Below are 19,096 nucleotides of genomic sequence, written 5' to 3' on the forward strand. Positions count from 1 at the left end.
ACGTTTCCGCCGTCTGGTTCGGGGGTGTGACAGGTTGGTATCAGAGCTTTGTTTATAGTGAACTAGCATATCTAGCCACACATGGATATGCAACTATAAACCAAAAAGAGGGACTAACATAACTCTGAACAAAACAAGTAAATAAAACACCCTTGCTTGCACTAGGAATAGGAACATAACGACGAACCAAACAAAAATAATACTAGTGTCTCGGTTGATTCGGGACTGTTCTTAGTGACACCAAGGAGTGAATGTAGCCTGATCAACTACATTCTCTCCAAAGTAAAACTAACACACGTCTTGATGAGATCAGGATAGCTAAGGAATCTAAAACTATACCCCTACCACCAAAAAGAGAACGCCTGTTTAGCTTGTGCAATAGCGGTAGAGTCATAGGAAAGTGATAGCTTATTCGTATACTTTCTCCCAGTCTTCATGGAGGGAGAGCATCAGGGCATTCAGTTTCACCAAGCCCTAGGAGCACACGGGATACTCGAAGACGAACCAGAGGGGAATCAGGAGGGAGTCCACGGCGTTGAACCTGACGAATACATGGACACCGACTACGAGTTCGAGGAGACCGACGATGACATGGGGGAGGATCAGGCCTCGGACATAGATCACGTCGCATCTCCTGTTAGCGAAGCGCAACAGGATCACCACGTCCCACCAGTGAATCCCGCGAGGGAAAATCGCTCCCCAGAAGCCGAGATTGCCGACTTGCGGCAACAACTGTTCGCCATGGAAGCACGTGCCGTGCAAGCAGAGCTTGAGAGGGATGAGGTCATTCTAGACATGACTGAGATGGCCCAACTGTTGGCTCAGCACTTCAGCATATGATTTCACCGTTATAGTAGGACGCAGCTCATCGCGGTTAGGGATAGACTTATCATAGTAGGTCGTTAGGAAATATGCTATGTACTCCGACTCTATGTTTAAGTGGCTACACTACTCATAGAGTCGTTGTGCTGTCGAACTAGTATCACTCATGTATGCTCCTACGAGCAAATTTTCATGTATCAAATGCGGATAATATTAATAAATTTTTACGTGTTTTATTACGATATTGCAAATTGCTATGTGTTGAGAAATTATGATTGATTGGTCAATGGTAGTAGTGTTTAAGTTCGTACCATGCACCTAGTCTGTAGGATCACGACCTCACAGAAACAACATACCCTCAACATCTTTCCGTATTGTGACAGAAAGATGCCTCCCCGACCTACTCGCGGAAACCCAGGACCAACCCCACCTGAAGTTGACTCAGCCGCTTTCCAGGCAGCTGTATCTGCAGCAGTCACTGCAGCGATTGCGCAAATTCATCAAGGGAACAATGGAGGAGTCAATGGGCAAGGAGCCGGAAGTTCGAACAACGGAATGAATCAAGGACCCCCCAAGACATGTACCTACAAGGACTTCACAAACGCCAAACCACGAACTTTTAATGGCACTGGAGGGGTGATCACTCTGAAGCGATGGATCGAAAAGGTGGAGTCGGTATTCGAGATATGCGATTGCCCTGAGCACATGAAGGTGAAGTTCGCGGCCTGCACTTTTGTGGATCAAGCGCTCACCTGGTGGAACGGACATGTAGAATCCATGACGCTCCCTGTAGCCAACTCTATGCCGTGGACAGAGATGAAAGAAATGTTAATGGCTGAGTACTGCCCACGAGGCGAAATACAGAAGATGGAGCAAGAGCTATGGAACCTCACTGTGCAGAACGCGAATATCGATGCCTACATATCGAGATTTAGCGAACTATCTCTGTTGTGCCCGGGTATGATCACCTCGGAAGGAAAGAAGATTGAGCGATTCATCTGGGGACTCACATCACCAATTCAAGGGAATGTGATAGCTGTAAACCCCGAAACATTTGAAAGTGCGAAAAGATTGGCAAAAAGGTTGTATGACCATAACAACCAGAAGGGAGAGAAGCCAGTGGAGACTGAGAAGACGAAGGAAAGTGATGGCAAGAGGGGAAAGAACAATAAAAGGAAGGGGCGCCAGGGCCCCGACACCTCCAAGAAGCAGCAGACAGTGGCGGTTAATGTTGTTACCGCACCGGTTCCAGCCGCACCACATGCTCCAACCTCAGCCACTTCAAATGCTTCCAGACCTTATTCTGGTAATCTTCCCAAATGCAACAAGTGCGGTTTCCATCACTATGGAGAATGCAAGGATTTTCAGTGCACCAGTTGCAACCGAAAGGGACACACTGCAAAGTACTGCAAGGCTTACCCTCCCCAGAACCAAAATCAGGGAACCAACAACAACGACCATCGCAACAACAACAACACCCATGCCAGCGGCAATAACGCAGGGCCTAGCCACACCTGCTTCGGATGTGGGAAGACTGGACACATCCGCCGAGACTGTCCTAACAACAACAATTTAAGAAATGGAGGAACAGGAAGGATGTTGACCATGGGTCAGGGTGAGGCCATTCAAGACCCCTATGTTGTTACTGATACGTTTCCCTTAAACCACGCTTATGCATGCATCTTATTTGACACCGGAGCGGAGCGAAGCTTCGTAAGCAATAAGTTTAAGCATTTATTAAAACAACTGCCCCAAAAGCTAAATGAAACCTATACGGTGGAAATGGCCAATGGGAAAACCGAATCCACTGGGGAAATCTACACCGGATGTACCCTAACTCTTAATCAACACGTCTTTCGAATAGATCTAATGCCAGTGTCAATTAGGAGTTTCGATGTGATCATCGGCATGGACTGGTTAAGCCCCCACCATGCCGAAATTATGTGCCATGAGAAGGCCGTTCGTCTTCGTCTCCCAAATCACGAAACCCTAGTAATTTACGGAGACAAATCTAGCATGAACCTCCGCCTCGTTTCGTGCATCAAGGCACATAAATATCTAAGAAGGAACAATCTGGCGTTCCTGGCTCACGTGGTGGATAAAACCAAGGAGGAGATTAACGTTCGAGACATTCCCGTAGCGTGTGAATTCCCGGACGTGTTTCCTGAAGATCTTCCGGGAGTACCCCCAGAGAGACAGGTTGAGTTTCGAATCGACCTTATTCCAGGAGCAACTCCTCTCGCTAAATCACCCTACCGGCTGGCTCTTGCCGAGATGCAGGAATTATCCAGCCAACTCAGCGAACTTTTGGACAAGGGATTTATTCGACCTAGTTACTCGCCATGGGGAGCTCCGGTGCTCTTTGTCAAAAAGAAAGACGGATCTTTTAGAATGTGCATCGATTACAGAGAATTAAATAAACTCACAATCAAGAACCGCTACCCACTCCCACGAATCGATGATCTATTTGACCAGCTCCAAGGAGCTAGTTATTTTTCTAAAATAGATCTACGGTCCGGATACCACCAACTCAAAGTCCGGGAAGAGGATATTCCAAAAACCGCTTTCCGAACTCGCTACGGACATTATGAATTTGTCGTAATGCCCTTTGGTCTAACGAATGCCCCTGCCGCATTTATGGACCTAATGAATCGAATTTGCCGACCGTTCCTCGACAACTTTGTCATTGTTTTTATCGATGACATCCTCGTCTATTCTCGAAGCAAGGAAGGGCATGGCCAACATCTCCGACAAGTCTTAGAAACTCTGCGATCAGAAAAACTTTACGCCAAACTCTCTAAGTGTGAGTTTTGGCTCCGGAGTGTGAATTTCCTAGGCCACGTAGTTAGCCAAGATGGAATCCATGTGGATCCCTCTAAGGTCAAAGCTGTAGAAGGATGCGCAATCCCGACAACGCCCACAAAAATTCGTCAATTCTTGGGATTAGCAGGCTACTATAGGAGATTCATTCAAAACTTCTCTAAGATCGCCAAGCCACTTACCTCGCTTACGCAAAAGGGCGTAACATTCAAATGGACAGACAAACAAGAGATTGCATTTCGAACCTTGAAACAAGCTCTCTGTAGCGCACCTGTACTATCTCTGCCTGAAGGAACGGAAGATTTTGTAGTCTACTGCGACGCGTCAAATCAGGGCTTAGGTTGCGTTCTCATGCAACGTGGGAGAGTGATAGCCTACGCATCCCGCCAACTAAAAACGCATGAAGAAAACTACACGACCCATGACCTAGAGTTGGGAGCTGTAGTCTTTGCCCTAAAGATTTGGAGGCATTACCTTTACGATACAAAGTGCACCGTCTTCACGGATCACAAGAGTCTCCAACACATCTTAAACCAAAAGGAGCTGAACATGAGGCAACGAAGATGGGTTGAATTGTTAAACGATTATGAGTGTGAGATTAAGTACCACCCAGGCAAGGCCAACGTGGTAGCTGATGCCTTAAGTCGGAAGGAGTACTCTAATCGTTGTACGAAAACTCTCTCGATAACCATTCAATCGCACCTGGCCACTCAAATTGCAGTAGCTCAGTCAGAAGCCATGAAGACGGAAAATAGAGCAAGCGAAACATTGCGCGGAATGGAAAAGAACCTGGAGGCAAAGGAGAATGGAGTATACTATTTCATGAACCGTATTTGGGTCCCTAAATTTGGAGGGTTCAGAGATGTTGTCATGAAGGAAGCCCACAAGACGTGATACTCCATTCATCCCGATTCCGATAAGATGTATTTGGATATTAAACAACACTATTGGTGGCCTAACATGAAGGCGGAAATTGCGACCTACGTCAGTAAGTGCCTTACGTGCGCCAAAGTAAAGGTGGAATACCAAAAACCCTCAGGATTGTTACAGCAACCGACAATCCCTGAGTGGAAATGGGAAGGGATTTCTATGGATTTCGTGACCAAGCTACCCAAAACGTCGGATGGATTAGACACCATATGGGTAATAATTGACCGACTGACGAAATCTGCCCATTTCATGCCAATTAAAGAATCGTACAAGATGGAGAGATTGACGTGTTTATACATTCGAGAGATCGTGAGACTCCACGGAATACCAACATCTATCATCTCGGATAGGGACAGTAGGTTCACGTCCCGATTTTGGCAATCACTTCATAAGGCGATGGGAACAAACCTCGATATGAGCACCGCTTATCATCCACAAACGGATGGTCAAAGCGAGCGAACCATCCAAACGCTCGAAGATATGCTCCGCGCATGCGTGATAGACTTTGGAAAGTCTTGGGATACCCACCTACCCTTAATCGAGTTCTCATACAATAATAGTTACCATTCGAGCATCAAGGTGGCTCCTTTCGAAGCACTGTACGGGCGTAAATGTAGATCACCGTTATGTTGGGCTGAAGTAGGTGACACCCAGCTAGCAAAAACACATACGTCGGACAAAGCACTAACGGGACCGGAGATCATCCGTGAAACCACGGAAAAGATCGTTCAAATCAGAGCTCGATTGCAAGCATCGCGTGACCGACAAAAGAGCTACACTGACAAACGGCGAAAGCCCTTAGAATTTCAGGTCGGTGATCGAGTACTGTTAAAAGTCTCGCCCTGGAAAGGAGTCATTCGTTTTGGGAAGCGGGGAAAACTAAATCCACGATACATTGGACCTTTCGAAATCGTCGCCTGAATTGGTCCAGTAGCATACAGACTACAACTACCCGCAGAGCTAAACGGTGTACACCCCGTGTTTCATGTCTCTAACCTAAAGAAGTGCCTATCAGACGAAACCCTTGTCATTCCTCTTGACGAAATCGAAATCAATGAGAATCTCCTGTTCGTCGAAGAACCAATCGAAATCATGGACAGGGAGGTGAAGCGTACTAAACAGAGCCGCATCCCGATCGTGAAGGTACGGTGGAACGCAAAGCGTGGGCCAGAATTCACTTGGGAACGCGAAGATCAAATGAAGCGAAAGTACCCTCACCTATTCTAGCATTCTCAAATCTAGCTTTCAAACAAAATTTCGGGATGAAATTCCCTCTAACGGGGGGATGATGTCACAACTGGAAATTTTGTGTCATGTAAACTATACACTCAAGCTAAAGTGAATCAAAATCTTAAGAACATGTGTAACACCTATGATTGCGACAACAAAATTTCAATCAAATACACAATACAAGCATTACAAATAGTCAACAAGCAATTGGAAACCCTAGAAGTTCTTATTTAGGTCCATTTTGGACTAGAACTTCCTTATTGGGCCTAATGGACCAATAAATTTCCAATTTGACTATCTTGGGTTTAGAACTCTTAAATGGGCTCTAATTGGACCCACATCTATTTGTTTCAACATTTTGGGCTATATTGGGCCTAGAATGAAATAAATTCAAAATTTTGAACCATGATTAACCTAAACTAGCCCAACAAAGTGTAAGAATCATATTATAATTTTAGGTTAAAACTCACCCAACTTAACATACACATGGGCTTGTGGGCATTAAATCCCAAATTTTCCCTTTTTCCTTCCAAAAATCTCGGCCCAAGGCCCAAACCCAAGGATAAGATGAGAGTTGACTTTGTCTTGCCACTTCATTATTGCCTTTTGGATATCCATGCAACTCATCCCATATCTCCATGCATAGCACTTCAAAGGTCACCTCCTCTCCTCTCTCTTCTTGCTCTCGGCCGAACACAACACACACACACACTCACAAAAATCCATTTCATTCTCTCTAAGTCTTGAAGGACATCTCCTTCCTCCTTCTTCAAAAGTTTCGAGAATCAAGAGCTTTTCAAGGAGGTTTTTCCCACAAACACATCATCTAAGGTAAGTTGATGACTAATCCATGATCTAGCTACCTCATTTCATCAAAAATCTCTTCTAAATCTATTCCAACTTGTGATCATGCACCTTAGAAGTCACTAAACTCGAGATCTACCAAGGAGACTTGCTAGGATCAAAATTTTCTTCTTTTCTCTCTTCAAAACCGAAACTACAACTCAAGGTGAGCTTCATACCCCCTATTTTCTGTTTTTATGAGTTTTTTTTTTTTTTTTTTTTTTGGGGGGGGGGGGGGGGGGAATACAAGTGAAAGTGTAGATCTATATGTGTTTTGTATGCTTTGTATGATTTCCATGCTTATATGTGTGCTTTTGTGAGTTATAATGTTGGATTTAGCCATAAAACTCCTCAAAACCGAGATTTACCTTATGTTAAATGATTTTAGCCTCTACTATATTTCTACATACTAAGTGTCTCTAGAAAAATAGCTAAGTGGTTTAGTAATAATTTCTTTGGACTAAAAACACAATTTTTGGACCTAAAATGTGAAAAATACAAAAATTAAGGGCCCAAATTGACAAATCACGAATTCTGATGGATGAACTGTGTCAAAACAGTTTCAATAAAAAAATTTCTGGAAATATACTCATTTAGAGGATTAAAAACATAAATTTCAAGCTTAATGGGCTAAAAATGACATTTTTGGCCCAATGAGGCCCATTATGCGAAATTTTCTGTTTTGGAGGGCCAAAACTATGTTTTTCTGTAAAACAGTGGACTATAAGTGATCCAAGTCCTTTTCAAAGGTTTAAAATGCTTTTTAAATTTAAAAGGGACTAAAGTTGCAAAATTTTACAATTTGGGCCAAAATTGTCAAACTTGCGAAAAAGAAGGGTTATAACCGAGAAAACTGAAATTTCAGGGACTTAAGCTGTTTTCTAGGAAAAATATGCTGGAAAATATCTATTTCAATACTTTTTGGTATTAAAATGTCAAGAAAATTGATTTAAGGACCAAACCGGAAAGTATTTAAATAAAGGGTTGAAAAAGTAAATTTTTACAAACAAGGAGGGGCTGAAAACAGAAAATTTTCAAGGCTAATTCAATACATGCAATTTGACCAAATGATGGTACCACGACTATCGACGAAATACAATACATTACAACACATTACAACACCAAAAATCGTTGTTAAACGAATTGGTTCGGTCTCGAACCAATAAAAATCTGAAACTACTAACACGACGACACTATGACACTACGACATTACGATTCATAACTAATAACGTTTGGGAATTCAATATACATGCGAGTGTGCACAGACGTCTACGCACCATCTTTGGGCCCCAAAAGTGTAAAATCTTGTTTGTTGAGCCTAGCTAGCCCAATGACCTGATCTTAAGGCCCGAAGACCTCTATCTTACGAAGTGTTGGGTTTTACCGATCCGACATAATGTAAAAGGACTTTCAATGGCTTGTATACTACTGGTCCCCAAGGGTCCTTTGGTATTGCTAGTAGAGTCTACCTTTTCATGCGAGGCGGGTCTGGGACCCCTCGTACCTTTTTATCCCCAACCGGCTAATGGAGCCATCGAGGCCTTCGTGTCCTCGTTCTCTTCGGGTGTGGGACTACACGTAGTCAGGGCAGTTGGATAACGTGATTAGTACGGACGACGCCTACGGGATCGTTAGTATTGCTATAGACTAGTCGTTTGTGTAACGTGTGTTTGTAGCAAATAATCATGCTCAAAAATAATCCAACGTCGCCTGGTACTGATAATTTCACGCGTTGCAATTGTTTCAATGTACATTCATGTAATTCAAAGAATTAGGAAAACATCGGGTTTTCCTAGGGTATTTCAATACATACGGATTCGGAATGCACAAAATTTTAAATGAACAATTTTTACAAGTATAGAAACAAACAAGCATACCTATTGATCTTCACACCTTTTTGACTATACTATTTTCAGAAAATATCGGATTTTCTGGTGGTTTTTCAACACATTACAAACATTGGATTTCAAACATTACTTATGAACTCACCAACATTTCATATGTTGACGTTTTTCAAAATACTTGTATTCTCAGGTAACAGATAAAGTGAAGGATGAATTGTACTCTATGACGTTTTGCTGTGGTTTAATTTAGTATCGAACAGTTATTTTTGAGAATGTAATGTTTTGGAACAATGTAATGGATGTAAACGCTACCAGTTGTATCATTCCAAATGTTGGTGATGTATAATGTTATGTTTCATGTATATTCATTGTGATGGTATTCAATTGAGTCACGACAGCCCCCGGACGTTTCCGCCGTCTTGTTCGGGGGTGTGACACGAGTGGTTTACTTGCGAAGGGTTGATAACGAGTGGGCTCCTGTTCGATTTATTGATGACGAATGGATAATAGGACTTTGCAATAGTGGTAGGCGCTGCTGTAAAATTCGACATGGATAACTGGTAAAGAGTTGAAGAAGAACATGAATACTTTTCGATTTAAGTCCCTCAAATTTTAAATAAGTGACAGTTCTTACCCGCTTTCGAAATGATGTAAACGTTTTGTGAAGTGTGAAAAAGTTTGCATTGAGTTCCTGATGTTTCAAAAAAAAGACAGAATTTACCGAATTTCACAATTGGACTCAAAATTATATGAATTGGGAATATTAGTGCAAAGGGTCCCTGTAGAATTTTGATATTGGCAGTTTTTACCTGAATTTTCAAATTTTTTGCAAGTCTCACCCAAAAGTTGAATATTTTCACAAAATTGGAAATTTTTCTTAACTTTTTCGTGATTGTTTTTCCATGCAAGCTTTTCGTAGTTTCATTTTTGGCACGAGGGGGAGTTTTTTGAAGTTTATTCCTCGGGTGCTTCTCAACCTTAGTGGGTTTTATAATCACTTGTTGATTATAAAAATTGGGAAAATGTAGAGTAGGTATTCGAAGCTTCTCGGGTATTCATTTGTGGATTTAAAGACCGATATTACTTCGAGGGGGAGTTGGTCTTAATCATGCGAGCTCATTGGATATTGAAGCTGGGACATCCAATCCTAACTTTGAAGGGGAGAATGTTAGGGTGCAAAGTCACTCTTGGATGTCATGTGTGCTTACTCGTTTTTTTATGTGTAATGAGTTGTCTTTTCTTTATAAGGAAGTGAGTGACACTCATTTTATGTAAGGAACTTTATGAGAGATTAGTTTAGAGAGAGAATTCTTGCAAACCCACTTGTACTCTTTCTAAAAATTAATGAGTGCTTAAACGATTTATTTACTCTTGTGTTCTTCATGGTCATGATTCTTGTATGATTCACTAGATCATTTCATATTCCGCATATGTCATCATGATTAACACCACTACAATAACCCTTTACTTTCGTGTAGTATAGATGAACCTCAAAACTATGTGTTGATTTCGATGATATTGGATTTATTTAGTTTGATTATTACTTGTGTTTAATTGGTCATTTACCTTGCATGTTAAAGTAGTTATCTTTTTACATAGTATTGAGTTTTGTGTAGTTAAGAGGATCAATCTAATTACATAAACTTGAATCTTAACTTTTATATGATCATTAAATTGTTAGGACTAGAGATAGATCAAATCTTAGGGTTAGGTAATATTAATCGTTAATTTTGATTGTGTTTGAGAAGTACTAAATAGCCATGATATGTGCTTGATGATTATCATGAACATTGATGATAAATCACTAGATTATATCGGTCATAGTTCAGATAACTTGAGTTAATTATGCATTCGTTAATTACAAGATCAATGAGTGAGTGTTCATTAATTAATATTACTAGAAAGTTCAATCAAGATAACTAGTCATCGTATAACTCATTAACCAACTAAATTATCTATTATACTGTTAAATAAATCAACCATAGGAGAGAGGTGATTCGAAACTAAACGGAAATACTCTTTAAAACTTGATTTAAATCATTATTTGTTTTTTTCTTAGTTTACGTGATCATACTTGTTCCTCTAGTGTTCGATAAGCATTCATATACTATTAAACGAATAGGTATACTTATCTAGTTATGTACCAGTCTAGTTGTGATTAAGTGTTAATATACATTTAAAACTAGTAGCACATAAAATAATGCATCAATAGTTTTTGTCCTTCAAAAAAAATTCACTTAAAGTCTTTTTGTATGTTTTATTTTCATTCTTTATTATCAATATCATGTAGGTTATTTATAAATTATCATTTATTTATTATTATTATTATTATTTTCTTAACTAGACTTTTAACTAGCCTTAAAATGGGATGTTACAACCTAACATTCCCAAGTTTATGTATCACACAACCATCCTAGTTGGCATCCCCTATCACCGTTAACCCACATGAAATCATAAGGTCATTTACCATCTTTCACCTCCCCTCTGTTACTTTAACACAATTATCTACACAAACATCATCATTATGATGCCATAAAAAACATGTTAACTCAGTTTTCTACACAAAAATATTACCATCTCAACACCATGGGAGACCTCTTAACTCAGTTGTCTCTCATTCTCTCTAGGTCAATGTAATGGATCTTTTAACTCAAACATCGCCATTTCCAAAATGAAACCTAGTCAGGACAATTAAATATTTTTTTTTGTTTTGAAATTAGATTGATTTAAAATAACTAAATAATAGAAGACTAAGGCTCCGTTTGATAGTTGTTGATCGAGAAAGTGCTGACTGAGAAAAGTCTGTCTTAGTAAGAAATTCTGACTGAGTAAGAAATCATGTTGTTTGATTGAAAATCTGACTGAATGTGCTGACTGGTGCAAAATAACCATTTTACCCCGATGCTCTACACGTTTCTATGCAATATGAAGATAATAATAATAATAATAATAATAATAATAATAATAATAATAATAATAATAATAATAATAATAATAATAATAGACATTGATAATAATAATAATAATAATAATAATAATAATAATAATAATAATAGACATTGATAATAATAATAATAATAATAATAATAATAATAATAATAATAATGTATAAAAAACTTCCAGCATAATAGACATTAAATATATTATTTTAGAAATAAAACACAAAAGTCCATTCAGCTTGCTGGTAAACACCATCCCTTTTACAAGGGAGACCTAAGTTCTAATCCCATAACCTTCATTAGCTATGAATTTTTATCCAAGCCAAGTGTACTATTGGAAACCCTCACTTTCTTTCTGGATCAGCCATCTCTCAACTTCTTTCTCGGTCAGACCTTGCTTTCCGAGTCAGACGTCAAGAATTTGTCTATCAAACACCTTTCGTCTGACCGAGTCAGCCAAAAATGTCTGACCTGACTCGGTGAGATGCATATCAAACAGGGCCTAAGGCATTGTTTTGATCTAATAATTGATTTTTCAAATCTTTAAAGGCTAGAAGTCGACACTTGAAAGTGGATATAAGAGGTTACCGGAGGAGAAGGGCCCATCGGTGAAACAATGATGACGGTACATGGTATTTCCTCTTGGTCCCAACCCCAAACACCTCTTTTCACCATTGATTTAGGCTCGGATGTTGGTATGTGTCCCCTCTCCTAAGCTCCTAAATTTTGATATTTGTTTTTATCATGCGATCCGGGGAATATGACGGATTACCATAACTAAAATACTACATTTCCACGTTTTTTAATTAACTTAAATATCATTATGCTTTGATAAAAAATTTATATGTTTTATATAAGTGTTTACAAGTCTAACAATACAAATTTCACATAAATCAACAACTATATATTCCCTTATCACATGTTATTTTCATTTTATGGTATGGCTATTTCCAATATTAATTTCATTTAAGATTGGTAGAACGTAGCTTAATAATGAAACAACATCAACAATCTACATTCATCCGCTACAAAATAGCTTATTAGTTATCGAATTTCTTCAAAGACTACTCACTTGTTTCCTCACAAATGATGGCAACGCAAAGGCCGCTCTATGTATCTGTTCAAAAACAACATAAATACACTAAATAAATAATCACCGTATAAATTTAGAAAAATATCACAAAAGCTCATAATTATTGACATTTTATTCAAAAGAATAATGTTATATTTTTTTATCTTTATGTTTCAAAAATTACCGGTCTAGGACTTTTTTTAACATGACAGAAATATATATATATATATATATATATATATATATATATATATATATATATATATATATATATATATATATATATATATATATATATATAATTTTTGTATCAAAAGTTTCAAACTATTTTGGGATAATTTTCAATTGGATACGACTTTTATATTATATAAACCCTAAACTTATGGCTTCTATTCAAGCAAAGACCGTTGATAAAGACTCTCATCAAGAAATAAATAAAAAATGGTCCCTTAAAAATAACTAAATTATTTAAAATGTAAAATGCCAATGATTAAATTGTAAAATTTGCAAAATGTACATTTTTTATTGAAAAAATAAATAAAGTAGTGACTTTTTAAATCCGCGTCTATATTCTTGTAAACTTTCTTAATTACATTTATATCATTATAAAACTTAAAATTACATATATATCCTTATAAAATTTATAAACTCACATATATACCCAAATACTTAATCTAATGATAATTAATCTATATAAAAATAAAAATAAAAACATTATCTTTAAATTAAAGTACGCATTTATTATCATTCTCATAATCGATCTCCTTTATCACAATATGATTATTAATGATATGATTATTTTCCTCTTCATGTTCAACATAATCGATTAACAAAACTAGAAATTGTATATTCCTAATTGATTTTAGTGGAAAAACATGGTGATTGTATCTTCAATTAGCAAAATTGAAGTAAAAACAGATGATTGCATATTCGATTAGCAAAACCTTTTGATTGCATATTCCTAACCGATTAGCAAAAATATTATCAGGTCGTGAATAAGAATATCAATTATGGGAATGATTGCAAATGGATATTTTAGTAAGTTAGTTATAATTTAAATTTAAAAATAATGTTTTAATTGTTAAATAGATTTGTTATCATTGAATTAAGTATGTGGGTACCTATATAAGTTTATAGGTTTATCAAGATATACATATAATATCAAGTTTTACAAGGATATTTACGGACAAAATTCTCCTTTAAATAACAGGTTAAAAATGTATTGATTTTTTGAAGTTAACTATATAATTACAAATTTTCACAACAATCATTTAGGCTATATTTGACGCACATAAGCTGCATTCTAAAAATCATCTTTTTGCAATATATCATTTGGTGAGACCACAAAAATAGTTTATCGTAGTTTATAAACTAGCTTTTTAAAAAGCTAATGGAGATAACTTATTGATAAACTAGCTTTTTAGTTAGCTTATCATTTAACATACCTGAGAGTTATAAAATCTTGGTTCTCTATCATGGTGGATTGTCCTCGCTAGCTTCTCAATCGGATTCACGGGATTTTTAAAATCTACAAAAGGACCCTCAGTTGAACACAAAATAAACCCTATAACACCACTGCATAATAATAACACAAACAAACATGATGAATTAATCACTTAATTAAAATTTTAATTAGGATGTTTAATTCTAACAATTTTTAAAATTAGCTTCCAACCTAGGATATGTGGGGACACTTGCCCATGCATAGTGAACAGAGCCTTTAAACACTTCACGACACGTGGAAATCATGTCTTGAATAAGATGAGTGTGGAGCCACATACTTTCTGCCATGTTACAAAGCACGCCACCAGGGTGTAGTGCACTCGCAAGCATCTCAAAGAAAGGCTTTTCTACTAGCTCTGTCGCGGGACCTACATTAAAGAAACGTTTTAAATACAAGAAATAAAAACGTAATTTCATTCACTTGATTGTATCATATAGGGAAAATTACTAAAAAATATATTTTGGGAAATTTTGCGGTAATTAACCACTAATATTTTTACTTTTCCGATTAAACCATAAAAATTTCCAACATTTTAACTGAATTAACCATTTTGACCTGACATATTATAATATTGTTATATCATGTTTCATGGATAATTTTCCAAATTTACCATTTTGGTCTATTATATCATATGTCAAAATGGTTAAATTGAAAACTATCTGAATTTTTATAGTTATATTGAAAATTTGTTCAAAATTTTTATCATTAAATTTTAACACATACCTACAGGATCTGATGAATCGACAATAATGGCATCGTACTTTCCTTTTGGGACATACTTGATGAACTCAAGAGCTGTCAAAAAAAAAAAAAAAAAAAAAAAAAAAAAAAAAAAAAGATTTAGAATAGTAATAACAAGTACTTTCCTACAAAAGATATATATATATATATATATATATATATATATATATATATATATATATATATATATATATATATATATATATTTCTTGGAGTGTATTACCATCTCCAACATGGAGATGAACACGAGGATCCTCGAAGCCAATAGCTAAACCAGGGAAGAACTTCTTACTAACCTAGAAATAGAAAATTACATAATTACCCTCCATAATATATAACAAGAATACAAATAAATATATGCATTCACATCACATACATCTATAACCATCTGATCTATCTCACATATATCGATAAGTTCTACTGAGTTGTGACGAGCAACTTCCCTAAGAACTCCACCATCACCACCACCCACAACCAAAACCTGTATGGATTATATATATTACACAAGGGCATAAAAGTCAAATTGTTGTAAATAAAGAGCAGTGTGATCAATTATTTATTAGTTTGAAGAAAAGTTACATTTTTGGGTGATTTGATGGAACAAAGGGGAAGATGTGTTATCATTTCCTGATAGGCAAACTCATCTCTTTCGGTTAGTTGAAGGATGCCATCAAGAACAAGCACTTTTCCATATGTTGACGACTGAAAATTAATTAAAAATAATAATTTCAGTATATGTGTTTACGATTTATAAAATTGAAAAATTAATTATATATAACGTTATACCTCAAAAACTAAGACGTCTTGATACTTTGATTTTTCTTTGAATAGAATCTCTTTTACTTCTAAGGAATGTGCTTCTCCTGAAAGTGGAAATTATACTTCTTGTTTCTTTTATGGAAAAAATAAGGAAAACATGGAATTAGAATTTATAAAATACCTGGCCACAAGGGGCTGTTGAAGTACATTGTTTTGCCAACTTTATCTGGAATTAGTAACATAGCGATGGTCAAAATATGTCAACAATCAAAAGGTAATAGTATTACAGTATTACATGATTATTATGATAATTGAAAAAAATGAATATATTAATATAAATATGAATGGAAAGAAATGAAGAAGTTAATCACTTTGATTCCCGGAGAACCATCCGGAATCAACCGTTGGATGACATCTGGCTTCAAAGTCGGCTTCGGTGGAAAAAGCTCGGGCTTTTAAGCAGCAAGGAGGAATAGTAGTGTTGTTATTCTCATTCAGAGTCATGATTTTCCTGTTTGGAATACAACTATAATTAAAATAAAACTTTTGGAATGAAAGAACAATCAAAATATAGTAAAATAAATTTTTAGTTATAATAATGATTAATGAAGATATATATATTTAAAAAAAAAAAAAAAAAAAAAAAACTCTTCAATGATAGAATGAAAAGGACCATCGAAATATAATAACATAAAAAGGGTAATAAATCATGGCTAGAAAAAAGGCAGCAACCAACATGATCTTCACACCAAATACTTCATTCTGCCATTATTAAGCTATGTGTCCAAATTTTAGAATCCAAAACTTAACTTCTATGATTATATTCCCTCATTTCCACAAAATTCTTCCGAAGTTTACAAAATGCAAGCGATAGTAATTGATATACTTGATCAAATTTACAAGATCGAGTATTAACGCAATAAGATCAACCATGCACATTTAAATAGTCTGATTAATCCAAAATAAAATACAATAAAAAAATTTTGAGCAGGAATCATAAATACAGCTATTGATTAAAAAAGTCGGCGGGAAAACCAGTAATATTTGGGAATTTACTGAAATTCCAACTACCACGATAAGAACAAGAAATATCTCATCAATTGATACGTAAACATAAACATAAGCATATGCATTCGGTCATAAAAACTAATTAATAGGTAGAAAACGCATAGAAATCAATCAATTCAACAGAAAACTACGATGAATCATGATCATGATTCATGGAAAATACAACGTAAGTTAGGAGTTAATTAAGTTATCATCGAGTACTGAGTACATGCAAATTTAAACCTGCTTTGAAGGCGAGAAAGAGAATCAATTAATCGAAGTCGCGTCTGTCTTTCTGCTAGCTGAATTTGAATTTTAACTTTTTTTTTTCTTGCTTTGAAGAGTCGATGGATGCAAATGGCGTAATGGTAGCATACGTATATATATTATTATGTTGTTCATACGAACAGTTAGTGAATGTTGTGAAATGACGGATTTGTCCTTGGAGGAAAAATGTGAAAGGCTTAATAAGGGTCTAGCACGTTTCACGTGGGCACCAATCCCTCGCTTTTTTAATGTTTTATTTATTTTATTTTTAAGTTCCATCCCACTGTCCCCAATGAAAAAATTGACTTGATCGATGTATAAGTACAACAACATGAAAAATAATAATAATAAATAAATGTACATGATACATTTTAAGTCTCTAATTTTTCTAATTTTTTTTGTTTGATTGACTTGTAAAAGGACATGCTATTTATCAATTTTATCCGGTCTTATTATCTAAGAACATTCACTAGTTTATTTGTAATAGCATGTGTTGTTAAATTCTTAAACTAGATTATTTATACAAGATTATTAAATTGTTTGCATTTGTTTATTAGACTAAGAGTTAATTATACATCTGGTCTTTGAGTTTGTTTTCTTTTTGTTGGGATATTGTTAAATTAATCGTTATGAACAAAAACGTGACCTTTAATCAAAATAATTAATTTTATGGATTTTTATAAAATAACTATTTTCTTTGTAACAACGAATATTCAAGAGTTGGCATTTCTATATATTTTTTTGTTAGCAGCTAAATATTGTAAATGCAATTTTATACTCAAGGGTCTTTAAATGTTTAAACCAACACTACAATAAAATGAGAGTCATCGGTGCATAAAAACTTTTGTTATGTACAAAAATCCATGTTTTATATAACTATACAACTCTTTAAAACATAAACAGTTAAAAAAAATTGTATCCGGATCAACTCCCATAATAAAATGAACTACTAAACTCTCCCATACTATTTTATTCTCATCTACCATTTAATTGTCACTACAACACATCTAATTAGGACCATATTCACGATCTATCTAAATTAATTTATATCCTAATATAATTCACATCAAAAATCCGTTAAGTCTTTCTTTGAAAATGTCTTCCGACTAGTCGAAATTCATTCATAATGTCAGTTGTTCTTCAAGCTTTAACAATGAGCTAAGGTCTTGGGACATCCCTGAATACACGAGGAAGACGATAAAAAAATAAATAAATAAACAGAGTACAAAAAAAAATTGAAAGCGAAATTTAAGGGACTCATGGTAACAAATGCAGGGTAAGTAATGAGTCATTAAAGCAAGAGAAAAATAGATAGGTGTCAGGAAGAAAGAAATTCAAGCCATTTAGTGTTGGATAAAGAAAGTTGAGCGTAACTGTGAGATTGTAGAGTATAAATTTTTACAAACTTGTGAGAAAATTGATGGAAAAAAGCATAGGTTGATAAAAAAACAAAATTCTTGTATGACTCCAAAATTTTAATCTATAATTTTTATTTATTTATTTATTTATTTTTTATGTTTTTATGTTTTGTGGTTATTTCTATTAACGATCATTTCTATTATGGTCATTTTTGTTTTGTTTATTATTGTAACGTTTCGTTTTCAAAGACAATATTTTTGTTTTCATTTTTTATTTATTAAAATATATCAGGGTGTGATTGCAATGTGCGGAAATATGTTGCGAATGCGCGTGCGTATAGTCGAACCTTTCCCTTCTTACGAACCAATGGAGTGCCTGTAAAATCTTTGTAACAACTAAGTAACTGTTAGGCTTAGTGAGTTCCCCAAAATACCATATACCACAATACATATACATGAATACAAATGGACCCCATCCAAACTACATAATGGGCTCGTCCAACTACCTAATGGGCCCCACCCAAACTACTTAATGGGCTCTGCCCAACATACATAATAGGCCCTACCCGATATACATAATCATACATAGAGACTACACATGAATTTCTACTGACACAGGCACATAGAAGTTATACTATCGACGCTACTCTACTAACTCCTATGTCCTAACATACATGTATATATATTGTAACACATAGTATAGTGAGATAACTCATTTGGACAATTATTCTGACGACTGATAGATATCCCTCTGTCAGAACGGGTAACACATCTAACAAATATTAACCTAGAATAATTATAGATCATCAGTTCCTATGACAATTTGATAACGAAAGCTAGATCTATCACTAATCCCAATGAATATTTCTATCAAAGAAGGATCAGCCAAGCAGGATAGTTAGGAGGCATGATCATTTCGA

At 35.8% G+C, this 19,096-nt stretch overlaps 1 protein-coding gene across 1 annotated transcript; it reads right to left on the bottom strand.

Annotated features, from left to right (window-relative positions):
* Nucleotides 1-12,373: 12,373 nt before the first annotated feature.
* Nucleotides 12,374-16,899, bottom strand: LOC145015004 (spermine synthase-like). Its single transcript, XM_078973456.1, has 11 exons — nucleotides 16,795-16,899; nucleotides 15,876-16,015; nucleotides 15,686-15,730; nucleotides 15,532-15,608; nucleotides 15,325-15,447; nucleotides 15,122-15,226; nucleotides 14,969-15,041; nucleotides 14,728-14,799; nucleotides 14,176-14,371; nucleotides 13,946-14,075; nucleotides 12,374-12,545 (listed from the first exon to the last, which is right to left on the bottom strand). The coding sequence occupies exons 2-11, from the start codon at nucleotides 16,006-16,008 to the stop codon at nucleotides 12,486-12,488; spliced, it is 1,014 nt and encodes a 337-aa protein (XP_078829582.1). The 5' UTR covers nucleotides 16,009-16,015; nucleotides 16,795-16,899; the 3' UTR covers nucleotides 12,374-12,485.
* Between the last annotated feature and the right edge of the window lie 2,197 nt (nucleotides 16,900-19,096).

Source organism: Lactuca saligna, chromosome 9 (genome assembly GCF_052625555.1).
Source record: "Lactuca saligna cultivar CGN05327 chromosome 9, ASM5262555v1, whole genome shotgun sequence".
Taxonomy (NCBI): Eukaryota; Viridiplantae; Streptophyta; class Magnoliopsida; order Asterales; family Asteraceae; genus Lactuca; species Lactuca saligna.

Bases quoted from the DNA above. Each gene is read 5' to 3' on its own strand.
- LOC145015004 (XM_078973456.1), bottom strand. From the start codon at position 16,008: ATGACTCTGAATGAGAATAACAACACTACTATTCCTCCTTGCTGCTTA. The intron at 14,076-14,175 runs GTTGGAAGCTAA...ATTATTATGCAG, and splicing joins AGTGTCCCCACATATCCTAG to TGGTGTTATAGGGTTTATTT. The intron at 12,546-13,945 runs GTATGTTAAATG...GTTTTTGAACAG, and splicing joins CAAGATTTTATAACTCTCAG to ATACATAGAGCGGCCTTTGC.